A 16417-nucleotide genomic window follows, 5' to 3' on the forward strand; every position below is an offset into this window, starting at 1 on the left:
AAACAAAACAATTTTTTATATCCACTTATATAAAAAAAAAAAAGGTGAGAGGAAGAGGGGGAAGATCATCCATTTCATAATATTCTAAAAATGCTGTGTTTTTTTTTATACATTTTTTAAAAAAATTATTAATTTGTAAATTTAAAAAAAGAATTTTGTTGCTCATATAATAAATTTGGTTATTTCCTAATTTTCTTTCTACAGAGTGCTATTGGAAGCATTAACAAGGCAAATCAGTTTCTTCACTTTCATTGTTTTTCAATATTTCTATTGTGAAGCAATTTATTGTAATAAAATACAAAAAAATTTATTATTGAAAAGTATACAATAAAAATTAACAAAATTATATAGATAAAAATAACACAATTAGTCTTCTTCAATAGCCATCTGCAAGAATTCCTGTGGCAGTGGAGCATCCAAGAATTATTGATAACACTTTAAAACTATTTCGGGAATATCATGAATTAGATACATTTGAAATTTTGTTGTTACGATTTCAATAATTTTATTTTTATACTTTCATTAACATATATTATATAAATTCAAACAAAATACTTTTATTTTGAAAAGTAAAAACAAACAAAACTTTTTTTTACAATTTCATAAACATATATTTCTTATAAAATTGCAAATAAAATAAAAACTTTTTCATTTTGTTATTAAAAGTACAAAGACTAAATTGTGCTATTTTTATCGTTTTATAATTTTGTTAATTTTTATTGCATATTTTTCAATAATGTCCTTTTCTTGTTTTATTTCAATAAATCGATTCACAAAGAACAATGAGGGTAAAAGGACCTAATTTGTCTTGTCACCACTTCCGGTAGCACTATGCTAGAAGTTAGGAAGTACATTAACTGACTATAACCGTAAATTTTTTTTAAATTTGAATTAATAAATTAATAATAAGATAATAAATTAATAATAAAATAATAAATTAATAATAAATATTTCGGTGAATTATATTGTGTTACTTTGTTACTTTACTTTGAATTATCCGAAAAAGTTTAGTTTGAAAAAAAAATCATACATATTTGAATTGTCTCCCCTTCTCGTGCACTAGAACTCTTCCAAAAATTTGTTTCCTACTGGCGTTAACATGATAACCATTTTGTGACTAACAAAAACAAATACTCGAATGAAATTAAAATTAAAAAAAAAAAAAAATCTTTCTCACAATGTCATCATGAAGGTCATCGTTGAATTGTTGGAGTTTAGAATTCAGTAATTCCATCGACTTCCGTTGTACAGTCGTCAATTTGTGGTTGATCAAGGTTGAAATAACTTCAATAAACACAACATCTGGCAAAAGACTGCACACCTGAAACGAAAAAGAAAAAGTTCCATTTTACGCACAATGTAATTTTACAAGGATCATGCTATATTTCACAATATATGCGTTACCGTTTCCATAGTTTAACTCTTTAGCTGATTCTTTAATTTCAGGTCATAATGAAATATCTACGGGAAGCATCTCTTAGTTCACAGCTTACAAGTTTAGTGTAAGTGATGCAGTCACTGTTTTAGTACAATGTTATCTACACAAGTCATGATGTACTGTTTTTATGGTCTTAGTAACAGACCAACGGTCGACCAATTCTTTGTTTCCAAACTAATAGAATATTTCTGGATGGTGATAAGCACAACATCTGGCAAAAGACTGCACACCTGAAGAGAAAAAATTCCATTTTAAGCACAATGTAATTTTATATGAATCACGCCATACCGTTTCTATATTAAATTCAGCTAATGCTTTAATTTCAGGCCGTAACAAAATATCTCTGGGAAGTGTCTCATATTACACTGTGTTATGTTGTGCCTGCTATATGACCACATCTATGTACATCTTGCTCTATTGTGTGTGGAGGTGTTCTAATAGTCTTTATGTGATCGTCTCTTCAGGCTCGTCCGCATGCATCTGTTTCCATTCTATTATACAAGTCTTATATATATATAGTTTATCTACATTTATACAGTCTAGTGTGTATACGCATGGTCAAGTTGTGTATCTACTTGCCGTGTTATTCTTAGTAGTTCTTAACTGCGTGTATATGTGTGTGCGTACATATATACGCATTAAGAGTTCACCATACTTTTTTGCTATCCTTTGTCTTCTGCGATACGGTTTTTCCCATCACTGGTTGGCGCCGATTCTCTGGCTTAAGTTTTCTTTTATCTTCGTCAACGCATTTTTTTGTCTGACCCTCCTGGTCTCAAACTAACCATCTCCAATCAAATCCAACTGACTAACCAAGCTTCAAATCCAAATGTCCGTTTTTATTTATATCAGAGTGTATGGGGGAGGGTGGTAACCCCTATTAACCGGCCTGCACTCAAAATGCACCGGCCCACTTTCTAGCAATGCAGGTGCACATTTTGTCAATAGAAGTTGATGAGTTTGATATGTGTCACCGGCAACCCTTTGACCTCTCTACACTTACCCGACACAAGTAAATTGGGTTCAACTCAGTACTGCATTACTGACACACAACACACTGCCAAAGTTTACTTTATTGACATGGTAAAATTATGCTGTTCATTTTTAGTACAATGTTATCTACGTGCTGTACTGTTTTTATTGTTTCAGTAACAGACTAACGGTGAACCAATTTTTTGTTTCCTAACTAATAAAATATGCACACATTTTTTCCAATTCTGATACTCCTATATGTTCCGATTTTTCCGATTCCCGATTCCAATTAATCGTCCCAACACTACTATTTACCACAAAATGATATTACATTTATAAAAATTTTAACTGGTTCAAAGCCTGCAACATATCCCTATCCCAGACCATAGAGGGGAGAAAGCAATTGTTCCAAAATGTGGTTGCTCTTTCTCTCTTACAAAAAAAAAGGGGGGGGGGATAGATCAGCTTACCTGCTACGTTACTTCAGAGTTCTTCACTATGATGTCATGTAATCTTGATTCTAACCTTAACTTCTAATGGAAATTTCTTCTTTTCTGCTTACTTTAACCTATGTGGAAATTTCCGTTTTTAACTCTTATTTTTACACACCAGCATCTAAATATTACAATACAATTAGTTTTCCGTAAGGTTTACAAAGCTGTTCAAGTTTACAACTGAACTTACTTATTTAAAACTCTTTCACTTTATTTTTTTCAATTTTATTATTTTGTTCTTGCTAGGGATGGGGCATCCTACAAGATGCCAGACATTCACCCACTATCTCTTACATTCCAACTGTCCTTTTAAGTGCAATTGTTTCTCTCTTGCACTTGGTTCACCTATTATATTTGTCAAATAGTTTTTTTTTTAATTCTTTTTCACAAATTCAGTTGCTCCTATAATTAATGGCATGATGGAGATCTTCCTAAGATTCCAATTTCTTTTCATGTTCTTGAGTTGAAACCCATGTTTAATTTCAAAAGAGCTACTATTCAGAAAAGGTAACTGTTCTGTACAAGTCCTGGAGATGAAGAATTTTTAGTGAACAGCTGTTCTTTAGAAGTCTCAGACTTTAAAATTTTGCAGGCAAAAGATCTTTCTCGTGTTGACATGAAAAACTTAATGTGCTGGAATGTTAAAAGATTCAATATTTTTATGGAGCAATTCTTGTTTTTAATTGGTTGCTAGCAGAACGTAGCTCCATTTGATTCGTCAGTTCTTATTGCCAGTGTCTATAAGTAGAACCTTCCAACTTTCGGTGAGCATACCGTCCTCATTATATCAAAAATATGGCAACACATGTCATACATAAATAAGACTTTGTTATTTCATTATCTTTTTCCACTCAGCTCTATTTAATCCAGGTAAATGAAGATGGATACTTCTGTCCATGATAGTTGTAATACACAAACTCAAGTTATAGCGGACTACAACTGATAGATGTAATTTGTATTGTTCTATGTGTTGCCCCCTTATAAATAACTGTCTACGTCAAGTCAATCGTGAGAATACACATTTCTTCAACTACTTTTTGTCATTCAAGTGCTACACAGGAAACACACATACACAACACACATCTTTCAACATAATCTTCAGCAAGGCATTTGTAGTTATAATATGCCAACATCCATACTTATAACACTTACTTTATCCAACAGATTCGACACTTGATTGAGCATCATTTTCCAGAAGCGTGCCGGCGCCGCAGGTACTTGTTCAACTTCAGTCATTTTGGAAACTTTGCTCAAATAATCAAGAATGTTTTCCAAAAGTTTCTGGTAAATGTCGTACAGGCTGGCGTCAGACGTGTTTGCAATCTGTCAAAAAAAAAAAAAAATTGTTCAAGAATTAAAAATTAGATTGATTGCAAACGTTTTTTTTGTTAAGCAAATCAAACTTTTGCATCAAGCTCATAAATATTGTGCCTCAGGATCATTTGGTTCACATATAGCCCCCTGCACTGATAGCAGCTATTTGTTAACCTTTCATTTCAAGCTCATCCTTCTTATTTCTTCCTTATTTTATCTTTGGCTTTCCATGTAAACTGAACCTGCTACCTCAACTGTTCTACATCTAACCTAATAACTGGACAACCACCAAAATATGTTAATTTCTTAAATTACAACCATTATATTCAGAATAATAATAAAGGCGTTACCTGGTAACATATTCAAAATTACGAAAAAAATGATCAAATAGAAAAAATGATTACAAGTAAAAATAAAATTTATCAAATTATAGTTTTATTGTATTTGTAAATGTTGAAGAGTTCTTAAAATCCAAGGGAGGTTACTGCAGTCTATGAATTCAACTGAATAATTGTGATCCACCATTTCTAAAAAAAAAATGGCGTACCGCTAATATTTGATTTGTTTTGTATTTCTTTTTAAACAGTTCTAGCAGATCTACTAATGTATAATTTTTGGAATTTTTAATAATTTCTACAAGACACATAAACACGTGTTTTTACCTAAAATGCATTTGTTTATAATTGATTTTTACTTTTTTTTTTTGTGAAATTAAAAATTGCCTCCATCTTTCAAGTTTCTTGAGTTGTAAGCCATGTTTAGTTTCAGAACAGTTTCCAATAATTAGTTCTTCTATACAAGTCCTGGAGGTGAGTGGTTCTCAGCTCTTGAGTGGGAAGCCACAGAGCAAAAGATTCTTCTCGTGTTGACACAAAGAAAACATGCAAGGTTGCTAAAGAAAAGGTTTAATTTTTATGGAGCAATTCTGGTTTCCAATTGGTTGGTAGCAGAACATGAATTAATTTGATTTGTCAGTTCCTAGCAGCATCGTTTATAAATAGAATCTTCCAACTGTGCAGGATCATAGCCCCATTAAAATATTGCAACAAAGTTAAAGCTCTTACCTGGCTGATAAAGTCAGTCGAACTGAGAAGATTGACAAAGAAATTGACGGCTGTATATTTGAAGTGCCAGAGGCGTTTGTCCGTGTGGTGACTAACGTTGAATATTTCAGCATTTTGCCATTCATTCAGCTTCTGTGGTTCGTGCTTAGCCTCGACAGCATCTGAAAAAGGAGAGAAGAAAATAAATATGAGAATTGAATACAAACACACAGGTGTTGGGAGGTGGGGGTTAGGGTTAGGGGTATAAATGAGAATAGAAAGTGGGAGGACGATATGAATCGCAATGTAAACTAGAGAAAAGTAATAAAAATGCAGTTAAAACATTAACAAAAAAAAACAACAAAATATCCAATGATGGGAAACATCTTTTCTCATAACTGTATTATTGTAGTCTCGAACACCGTCGGCCATTGAGGGGAGTGCATGAATTCACAATTATAAAAATAAAACGAGGGGAAACAAAAGAAAACACAGACTCTGACACTTTCAGTATTCATTGAACTCTGAGTGTGTGTGGGACACCATAAGTCGACACGTACATTTGTAACATTGCTGTTATGCTTTCCTTGATAAAAATAAAACTGGAAATAAATAAAAATCTGGGTTGGTGTTTTGTTTTTCTTTCAACAGAAATTTTTATTACCATTATTTTTGGTGCCACTTAAAAAAAGTCTCTCACTGCCACATAGCCATTTTAGCCTGGAACACGTTTCTCCTTCTTCCCACCACACCCATTTTCTCGCCTTCGCTTTACATGTCCATTCTCTTTGATGCCGACTTCGTTTCTCTCACCTCACACCGCAACTTTGTACGTCCATTTCCTTTGTCATCGATGTTTTTTTCTGCCGAGCGTGTGCTGTCCTATTTTTTTTCTCTTTCTTCAGACGTCAACTCGCACACACTTCCTAATTTGCATATGTGCCTTTTTTTACAGCTACTGCTCCACTTCCTAGTTTGCCATCAGATGTAATAGTACAACCCAGGTACTTCTACTGTTTAATGGTTTCACCATAACATTTGAGATTGCATTTTGTTACTTCAACCTTGTTGGAGGAGATAACCATGCATTCTGTCTTCTTTGCATTAATTTGCAGCCTTTTCTTCTCACTTTCATGCGTCACTGTTGTCAGTATTCGTTGCAATTCTTGGAGTCTACGATGAGAATTATGGTTAGGATTCCCTACACTAACATCTTGATTTTCAATTTTTTCATAAAATCACGCTCTCCATCACATATACTTTAAAATAAGATGCTCTTATAGTCAAGCAAGGATTTCTAGAAAGGATGCTAAGCCCTTTCAGAGATTCGACAATTTTTTTTTACAGCTGCTGATCTTTTCCACCGCACTCATAAACGCTCCGTTACACATTCTACTGCGTTCATCAGTTGTCATGAATTCATCTGGATCTCCCGAAGCTCTCCCTAACACGATCTGTAATCAACTGCGCCCAGGTCACAAGTGGACTCTTAACTCTGACTGTCGTTGATCATTGCAAAAACACTTCCAATCGTTGTAAACATCAACTGGACACTGTTAATGTGGGGGAAAACCCTTCATATCAAACAATTGCTATTCATTTGAGAGCTCCCCCATTTTGGGGGGAGCTAGTTTTCTCCCAACATCGTGGGGAACCAAAATATGGTAGAAATTGGCTTGCAGCTAACCTTCGTTTCCGTGCCTGCGTGGACTCATTTCTGCAAGTCAACAGTTTAATCATTAAATTTGAACACTTTTCACTTTCTCTCGCCTCGTAGCGTAGCGGTAAGATCCCAGCTTTTCTTCCACTTTCTTTTCCGCCTTCGCGTCACAGGTTCAAGCCTGCCAGCCTACTATCACTTTTCTTTTCCAAACACCCAGGCATAACAACAAACAACAACAAAAACCATAACAACAAGAACAACCAGCAACAAACAACACCAATAATTAACAACACTTCCTTTGCCAAACTTTCACAAAAAGACACTCGACTAACTACAACCATGATCAACAAGTTCCCCTACTCTCTATCTGTGCCTAAATCTAAACAAAGATTCCACGAACAAAGCCTCTTTACCAGAACTGCCCGCCTGTGTAACATTGTTCCGCTAGGCTGCTTCTTTGTGACACTTACGTCACCCGCGCGTCGTCCAGTGGTGGAATGACCCCGGTTGTCGGTTCTGGTGTTTCCTCAGCGAGGATGTCAACGGCCGGTTTCCTGAAACAGACTTGTCATGCAAAACAATTGAAAGGACCAAGTCAATAAGCGTTTCCCTTTGTACAAACTTCCTTGTATTTCAATAACAATACAATCGCAGTTAGCTGTTCAGTTAGGGACTGGCCACTTGTCAACTGCGAGGTTTTCTCTTCTCTCTCTGACAGAAAACTCAATTATCTACATGACAGGGTCAATCGATGGGAGAATCCTCGTTCGTCGGACCCAAGGAAGCAAAGCTCTCTCTAACTGTCAATCTCTCAAGGCTCGCTGCTTATATTGTGGGGGCGTGGACGGGGTCTCTTCCCGTTTCGGGTCGTTGGCCAATCAGAATTAAGGGATCGCTGTCCGTCAAATCTTCGCCAGGCAGCCTATACCCAAAAAAGGAGCTGTCTTTCTTTCTCTGTTGGCATTCGGGCGTTCTCCATTTCGACCGACGCGGCCTAATGGAACTTGACAGGTCGTAAAAACAGAATTGTCATACTTAATTATTTTTGAGAGAACATAAAAACAGCTGAATCCGATTCCACAAAGGCCACGTGTCTTTTCAATAGGGTCACTTATCGCCCAGCTGTTCGTCGACACTGTTCGCTTTGTACATCGGAATTTCATTGGTATCCTCGCCACCCACGGGCTGTCATGGCCAATTTATCGTCATCACGTTCTCCCGCCATAAACTATGATCTTATCTTTTTTCTCTGTCTTTCTTTCTCTTCCTTCTGTCGTTTACAGCTGCCTTTTTTCCCTTTCTTTTTCCACGCCCGTTGTTCGGGCTCACCGCTACTCTTGGCCTTTTGGTCAGGATCAAAGTGCAGCATCTGTTCTTCGGATGCCACACTTCCATTTCTTGTTCTCTGTCGGTGGAGGAGAAATCCTTCACGACTGGGACAATTCTTATTTTTGTACCCTTGAGCGTCTCTCATCTTGGTTAAATACAACATACTAGCCTCCAAATCCAATGTAAACAAGTTCTTGCTGAGTCTTCCTCCTAAATAATCAAATTCTACCCAATGTACACGATTAACGATTATTACACTACCACTTTACATTCATTGACCCTTATCCTCGAGTGGGCTTCAGGCCTTGATAAGGGGTGACTTACAAGTAATAAAAAAAAACAAAAAAAAAAAAAACAAGCAAACAACCATAAAATAAAACTAACACACAAAGATTCAAAAGTTAAAAAAAATGCCCCTGAAGAAGGTCAGAGGTGATATCATTCGAAACATGGTGAAAAAGATGAGAATAAGATTTGGAAGAGAAATGAAGTAAACCTGACGCCTAATCATATGCACGTCTTGAAAATGAAATTCATTTTTTGATTTGATTCTCACCTCGTTTGATTCTCGTCGGTAATTTCGACAGGTAAAGAATGCTGTGGCAAACGGCCTCCAATTGTTGTTCTGGAGGAAACTGAACGCTGAGACTGAAACAAAATTCCAATTCCAATGGAAGCGTCTCATTGGTCTAGAAAAAAAGAAACAAAACAGAGATTAAAATTATTGAACAAATTAAAAAAAAAAAATTAGTAAGATATAGATTAACAAATGAAGCATGCATGGTCCCCTGTGAGTGCACAGTGAACGAGGCATGCAAAATGACTAAGTTCAGCATTTGCACACCCCCCCCACCCATTTAGCCCCAAAAGTTCTCATTGGACATCAAATCCTGGTAAAAAAAATGAACAAACGGTGCAGTTTTAGGGTTTAACATATGTAAATTTGAGTTCTGTACCATGCAAAAAAAAAAAAAAAAAAAAAATGATTAAGTCCATCATTTGTCTGCCCCCCCCCCCATTTAGCCCCAAAAGTCCCCAAGGCCTTAACATATTTAAATTTATGTTCAGCACCATGAAAAACTGCTAAATAGACATACACAGAAAATTTTGGACAAATACGGTAAAATAGTCCCAAAAATGGAGTGTTTTTATTAGCCCTAAAAGAGGCCCTGGGGCACAACCAAGAGTTATCGCAAAGTATAGACAAACAAAATTATATAGAAATCAATTAGTTACAATTTTTCAGAAAGTTTTATAAAAATCCAATCTGCGACTTTTAGTTTCAGAAGAGATAGAGTTTGAAAATATGGAGACAGACAAACATATAGCTGTTTATATATTAGATTATCATTATAAGTGTAAGTCTAAATAAGCATCCATGTTTCTATTTAAACTTCCATCTCTATCAGTCTTTCTTTCTCCGTTTTCTCCTCCGTCCAGCTGATTCCTCTCTTTGAACACACACACACAACCCTACCCCCTGTATAGATTCCTCAAGAATTGAGTCGAAAATTAACTCCTTAATAAAAATAACTGATTTATAGAACGCAACTATTTTTACTCAGAGTTGGGAGGAAAGTGGGATGCATTGATTGTGGATCCGTATCTTTCCCCACGTGCCAAGTATGATGAGTGTGCATACTAAAAGCAGATTAAAAAAGAAAACTCACGTCAGGATTATCCGTTTGGCCTTTGGAGGAACCGTGCACGACAAAGTGCTCAATCAGCAGCAGCAGGAGACACCACAGATGTTTGCCTTGTCCGATGATCCGAGTCAGTTCTGGAAAGAGCATGATCCGTCGATGCGATGGAATGTGAGGGAAAGCATCGACAAACACTTTTAGCACCATAACAACTACGTCGTCCACAGTGCCAATCTCTTGATGACTCGTCTTCGCTCTTTCTTCACAAGCCTGTGCAAAAAAATAAGAAAAAGATTTGTAAAAAAGAAAAGATTTGTAAAAAAAAAAAAAGATTTGAAAAAAAAAAAAAGATTTGAAAAAAAAAAAAAGATTTGTAAAAAAAAAAAAGATTTGTAAAAAAAAAAAGAGATTTGTAAAAAAAAAAAGATTTGTAAAAAAAAAAAAGATTTGTAAAAAAAAAATAAGATTCCTGTCTACATATTTTGGTTTGGGTTTTTCCTAATTTTTTTTATTGTTTTGTTTCAAGCAAGAACTGGCCGATGTAACTGCCATAATCATTGTTAACCTGAGTACTTTCAAATATGTCTGGATCCATCATCAGGGATAATTAACACCAAACTGATTCACGGATATTCACAGAATTTTTTTCCCCAATAAATCACTTGTTATCAAATATATTAATTGTCCGACGTCACTTTTAAGGCATTTCAGAATGTTATCGCCGTTATTGAAATTTATTTTATTGGAAGCTTCTGTTCAGTCTCGAAAGACAATGGATACGCCCTGTAAGGGTAGCTGCACATGTAATTGTGAGGCAAAAGGCGACCTCCAAGTACTCCTCCCTTGAATCGGCACTGCTTGAATTTAGTGGCAAAGAGAAGTCCAAGACGACTGGAAACAATGCCGAGATAAGCAGAGAGCACATACAGCACCTGGTATTCCCAAATGGTCACCCATTTTAGTACTGACCAGGCTCAACGTTGCTTAACTTCGGTGATCTGACAAGAACTGGTGTGTCAATGTGATTATGCCATATATTTCATTAATATTTGAGATATATATATATATATATATATATATATATATATATATACTAGCATGGGTGCCCGGCGTTGCCCGGGTGTTTGAAGGTGTATGCTGAGCAAAAAAAAAGGGGGTAATTTTTTAAACTTTGACCCCTATTATGACCCCTGAAAATTTATTGTTTTGGGCCCAAATCAAGTTATTAAGTTAGATCCATGTCCACGGAAGCTATATCTAAAATTTAAAGTGTGTAGACCCAAAATTGTCGGAGAAGTTTGGTAGAGTTCTCAAAGTTCAAATCATTGAACTTTGACCCCTTAATCGCCAAATTTCTGGCTAAAAACCGATCACATAGATTTTTCCAAATCTCAGTACCCTGTATATCAAATTTCGAGTCTGTAGACTAAAAATTGACAGAGTTATTTCGGAGGGAAATGTACACACACACACACACACACACACACACACACATTCACTTTTATAGATATATAGATTTAAAATTTGAGTCTGACAGAATGACAAAATCATATTGCAAACCGATATATTAAACAAACGAACTTCAAAGAGACAAATGAACACATAAGTAAAAACAATTTGTATTAGAAAACATTTATTATTCCACGTCTTTTTTTTACAGACCTGACGACTGAGGTTCGCTCTTAATAAAAATTGTTTTTTATAGTCTTAATTTTGACTTCCTTTTTCATAAAAAACTAAAAAAAAAATCAAGAAAGAAAAGAAATTTAATTTTATTTTTTCATTAATTTCTTTCTGTGCAAAGCAATTCTTTCAAACTTACTCTGTTTCCAAAATGTTTTTATTTTATTCCCCTCCCCCTTCATTCATTTTCCTCCGCATCCTGGCAAGATTACTGTACACATAGATTCGAAAAAATAGTCAAAAACAAATATATAAATAAATGTTATCAAAGGCAAGATAAGTTACTTTTCTACCTAACTGGATATCTTTTTTGTGTTTTTATTCAATGTAATATATTTATTCAGCTCGAAAAACATACAGTGTTTACCGATGTGTTGGAAAATTCAAGATGGCGTCTCACACCCTCTTTAACACCGTAAGTTTGGGAAAAGGTGTTATAAATAAAAAACTATACAAAATACTATTAAAAACCCGCCGAATATATGTCAACCTATGTCACGGTAACATATATTGAGCGAGTTTTTAACAGTATTTTAACAGGGCACATCGTAAAAACTGACCCATTAATTTTCCTGAAGTAAAAACTATATAGTTTTTAAACTTTTAAAACTGTACATTATAAAAAGAAAACTGTTCGAGTGATTTTTTTTTTTTTTTTTTTTTTTTACATAGGTGTCACCACTTATCAAGGCCCAGAGGCCACTCAAGGATAAGGGTTAATAGGTACATTAGTCATTGTGATTTTAGCATAGTAAACAGTGGGAATTTTGTAACTTGGATTACTTGAAAAAGAAAACTGTTCGAATGATTGAAAATGAAAACAAAATAACAATGTAAATATATTGATAAGAAAAAAACAAAAACAAACGAAGTTTCCGTTTCAGGAACCCGAGTTTAATTTTATGTCGTAATCATTCAACTCGTTAGCGGTTTTATTCAGCGATTAGGGATAACCATACGACATATCTAATTACCAAAGCGATTTTTTTTTAATTTTTTTTTTTTATTAAAACTAAACCTGTTTAGTTTTAATGAACCAATTTTTTTAAAGCCAATACTTTAGTTATTTTGAGAGCGTGCAACTGCACCCGAAAGGTTGATTAGGAAACTCCAAATCCTTTTATGACTCGGAAAAAAAAGGGCTTTTTATCGGCTTAAATGATAAACTAATGTTAAATATTAGTATTTGCCATCGATTCTGAAATAAAATGAAATCCTGACATTGTGATCATTTTTGCAGGTGTTATGTGCCAAATATTGAAATAAGAATGTTTAAATTCAATTATTGTAATTTAAGTCTTTAATTTTAAAGTCGATTTTATTTATAAAATATCTTTTTAGAAATCAATCTCAAAAACAATCTGAACAATAAATCTCTTTTGTTATGGCTAAGTTTTTGTCAAGGGTAGAAATTATAATAGACAAGTATTCATCCATGATGACATTTTACCGATTTCCTGGTTTACAGGTATTCTTGCTAAATTTCTTCGAAAGAATTGACATAAACAATACTTCAACTAAATACGTATATTTCATGCAATAATGACTTTTATTTCTTCTGACTTTTCCTAAACTAAACATAAAACATCGGTTAGGGTTAGTTTAACATTCTGTAAAAGTACCTTCCGTTTTTTTTTTTTTTGTTTTTTTTTTGTACTTCTGCAGAGAAGGTAAAAAACCGATAAAAACTGGATATATTTTTCGTGTTTTTATTCAATTTAACATGTTTATTCAGCTCGAAAAGAATACAGTGTTTACCGATGTGTTGGAAAATTCAAGATGGCGTCTCACACATTCTTTAACACCGTAAGTTTGGGAAAAGGTGTTATAAATAAAAAACTATACAAAATACTATTAAAAACCCGCCGAATATATGTCAACCTATGTCACGGTAACATATATTGAGCGAGTTTTTAACAGTATTTTAACCGGTTTTTTATTTATTACACCTTTTTCCAAACTTACCGTGTTAAAGAGAGAATCGGCCGCCATCTTGAATTTTCCAATACATCGGTAAACACTGTATGCTTTTCGAGCTGAATAAACATGTTAAATTGAATAAAAACACGAAAAATTGGCCTTTGATAACATTTATTTGTTATATATTTGTTTTTTGGCAACTTATTCGAATCTATGTGTACAGTAATACAAACCCGAAATGAATTTAAGACCACGAGTGAAATGAGAAAAAGAAGTCAGCGGGTTTGGTTGCCATAACAACGTGACGGTAGTGAACGTGTGTGTGTGCGTGTGTGCGCGTATTTCGTGTAGTTTAGTTTCGTATAATAGTTTCATATTTTTTTAATTTGTAAATAACAAGTTATTAAAAAATTAAACCCTTCCAAGATGGACAATAAATAAAGCCATAATATTTTATGGTAAAGGTAAGAGCGTAGAAACGATTGTTTTTTAGGAGATGTGATTATTGGATTAACCAATCAGAAATCGTCTGTGGCACACACACATCTCTGTTTTTATAGATATATAGAAGATAGATATAGATATAGATATAGATAGATTAAATGTTAAATAGATTTTGTAAATAGTACAGTTGAAATGATTTAGAATATTTCCAATATGTAATAAGGTCGAGGTAATTAGTTAAAGAGATTTAATATAATGTGATATGCAAATGAGCATAAGTCATTCGATATGGGGGTGGTTTGTAGAATAGTATATAAAGAAATTAGGCAAAGATTCTTATGTCTCCTATAACAGAAACATCCTAAAATGGGTTCTAATGTTTCTCTACCAGGAGAGATCTACCCTCTTACCTCCTTTATATTTCGTTGATGGTGGAGAGCTGTACACACAGACAGAAACACACGAACCCTATTACTTTGTAAAAATATAGATATATATATATATATATATATATCTCAAATATTAATGAAATATGTTTTTAAATATTATTTTTATTGTTTTAAATATTATCTCTAGTGCTTTTCTTTTAATGATTTGGAATTCATTCCATTTGCGCTTTTTTCCAAGGAACTCTGCCTTTTGGATTATTTTGAACCATTTGGAATTTACCCATTGGATTGGAACTTTTAAATTCGACCGTTTTGGATTTTACCATTTTTGGATTTTTACCCTTCACCGGACTATCCATTCATGTGAAATCTTTTTATTATTTTTCTTTTGCCTCCTGTTCCCCTTACCTCACCCTTTTTTCAACCAAGTAAGATCTTTGACTTACTTGTAGTTTCATTAAATACTTTTATATGCAAAATCCGATCCTGCATTTTGCTAATTCCTGCCCTCTGATGAGAAGGAGAGTATTTCTTTGAAACTCCGCAGATTAAGGACTATCCACTTGTCTTGTGCTTCCTTTTTTAAAATTAAATATGTTTTTAACTCTTTTTCAAGATGTCTTTTAACATGTTTTATTAATCATTTGTTCATATATATATATATATATATATATATATATATATATATCCTAGCTGGCTACCTGGCATTGCCCGGTCGTAAGATATGCTTAAATATGGTATTTTAATTCATGCAGATTACGTATTTATCATTTTTATTATTATATTGAACCTAATATATAGTGTTAGATCTAGACTAAAAAAAATAGATATATGACTTGGGTACCATCAGCTTGAATCGAAACCAAAACATAGAACTCTACACTTTCATTCCTCAGCCTCTGAGCCCTGCCCAATTCACCTATCATCCCTTTTTTTAAAAGATGGAATCGCTCGATCATCAAAGACAAGATTACAGCAAGAGCGGACAGCCCACAGAGTTTTATAATTATATGTAACTTTTATATGAGCACTTTATCTGTTATGCTACGGTCCCTGCAAAAACCCACGGCATAGCGGATAAAGTGCTAAGTAATCCAAATATTCCAAATTACCAATTCTCATAAAAAAAAAAAAAAATCCCTAACACAAAAATACTTACTGCTAACAATGGAGGAATGACGGTTTCTAAAGTTCTGTAGATCATGTTGAAAGTGTACGTGTCATCCTGCCGTACCATAGTGCCACCAACAAATGTGAATACAGCCATTACATTATGGAGCAGAAGTTCCTGTTAAAAAAGAAGAAAACAATACCAGAAAAATTAGACATAAACGTTGCCTTTTTTTCTTTCCTGGCTTTTGGGCCCAAGATCAAAGTGTAGTATCTGTTCTGATGCTGCACTACATTTTTTTTTTTTTGTCTCGGTCAATGGAGGAGAAGTCCTTCATGACTGATACATTTTTTATTATTTTTGTTACTATCCAGAGTGCCCCTTTTGGGGGAGCTGGTACCCCCCACATTAAAAACTGACCTTGTGTCTAACTCTGCCCTCATGGGGAGGTAAGTAAACAAAAAAAAAAAAAAAATTAGAAATATAATCGATAATAAAATCTGTTTTTTAGCAAAATGAAAGAATTTTTTACTGAAATTCACCTCATATTAAAAAAATAGAAATAAAAATTAAACTTTAAATTTCATATCAACAGTGCACTTCTACTAAATCGGACATTACCCTCACCAAAACATCTGAGAGATACATGCCAGGCATTACCACCAACAACATGGTACGTAAAAAAAAAAAGAAAAAAAAGAAAATGAAAAAAGAAAAAAGAGAAAAAGAGAAAAAAAGAGAAAAAAAGAAAAAAGAAAAGGAAAAAAAAGAAAAAAAGAAAAGAAAAAGAAAAGAGAAAGAGAAAGAAAAAGAAAAAAGAAAAAGAAAGGAAAAAGAAAAAGAAAGAAAAAAAAGAAAAAAGAAAAAGAAATAAAAAAGAAAAAGAAAGAAAGAAAAAAAAGAAAAAGAAAAAAAGAAAAGAAAGAAAAAGAAAAAAAAAAAGAAAAAAATAGAAAAAGAAGAAAAAAATAGAA

General features: G+C 33.8%; 1 protein-coding gene and 1 pseudogene across 1 annotated transcript in view; both read right to left on the reverse strand.

The window, feature by feature from the left end:
* LOC145296117 (HEAT repeat-containing protein 1-like) overlaps positions 1-16417 on the reverse strand; it is a 139487-nt gene that overhangs the window by 44970 nt on the left and 78100 nt on the right. Inside the window, exons 27-32 of the mRNA XM_080142263.1 lie at positions 15492-15620; positions 9924-10166; positions 8810-8942; positions 5283-5443; positions 4057-4227; positions 1178-1321 (exon numbers count right to left, since the gene is read on the reverse strand). Coding sequence (XP_079998389.1) covers positions 1178-1321; positions 4057-4227; positions 5283-5443; positions 8810-8942; positions 9924-10166; positions 15492-15620 — 981 coding nt within the window. The remainder of the gene's footprint in view (positions 1-1177; positions 1322-4056; positions 4228-5282; positions 5444-8809; positions 8943-9923; positions 10167-15491; positions 15621-16417) is intronic.
* LOC145296594 (5S ribosomal RNA) lies at positions 10817-10934 on the reverse strand (annotated as a pseudogene).

The sequence above is a fragment of the Euprymna scolopes genome, chromosome 16, assembly GCF_053919585.1.
Source record: "Euprymna scolopes isolate OS-2025 chromosome 16, ASM5391958v1, whole genome shotgun sequence".
Lineage (NCBI taxonomy): Eukaryota > Metazoa > Mollusca > Cephalopoda > Sepiida > Sepiolidae > Euprymna > Euprymna scolopes.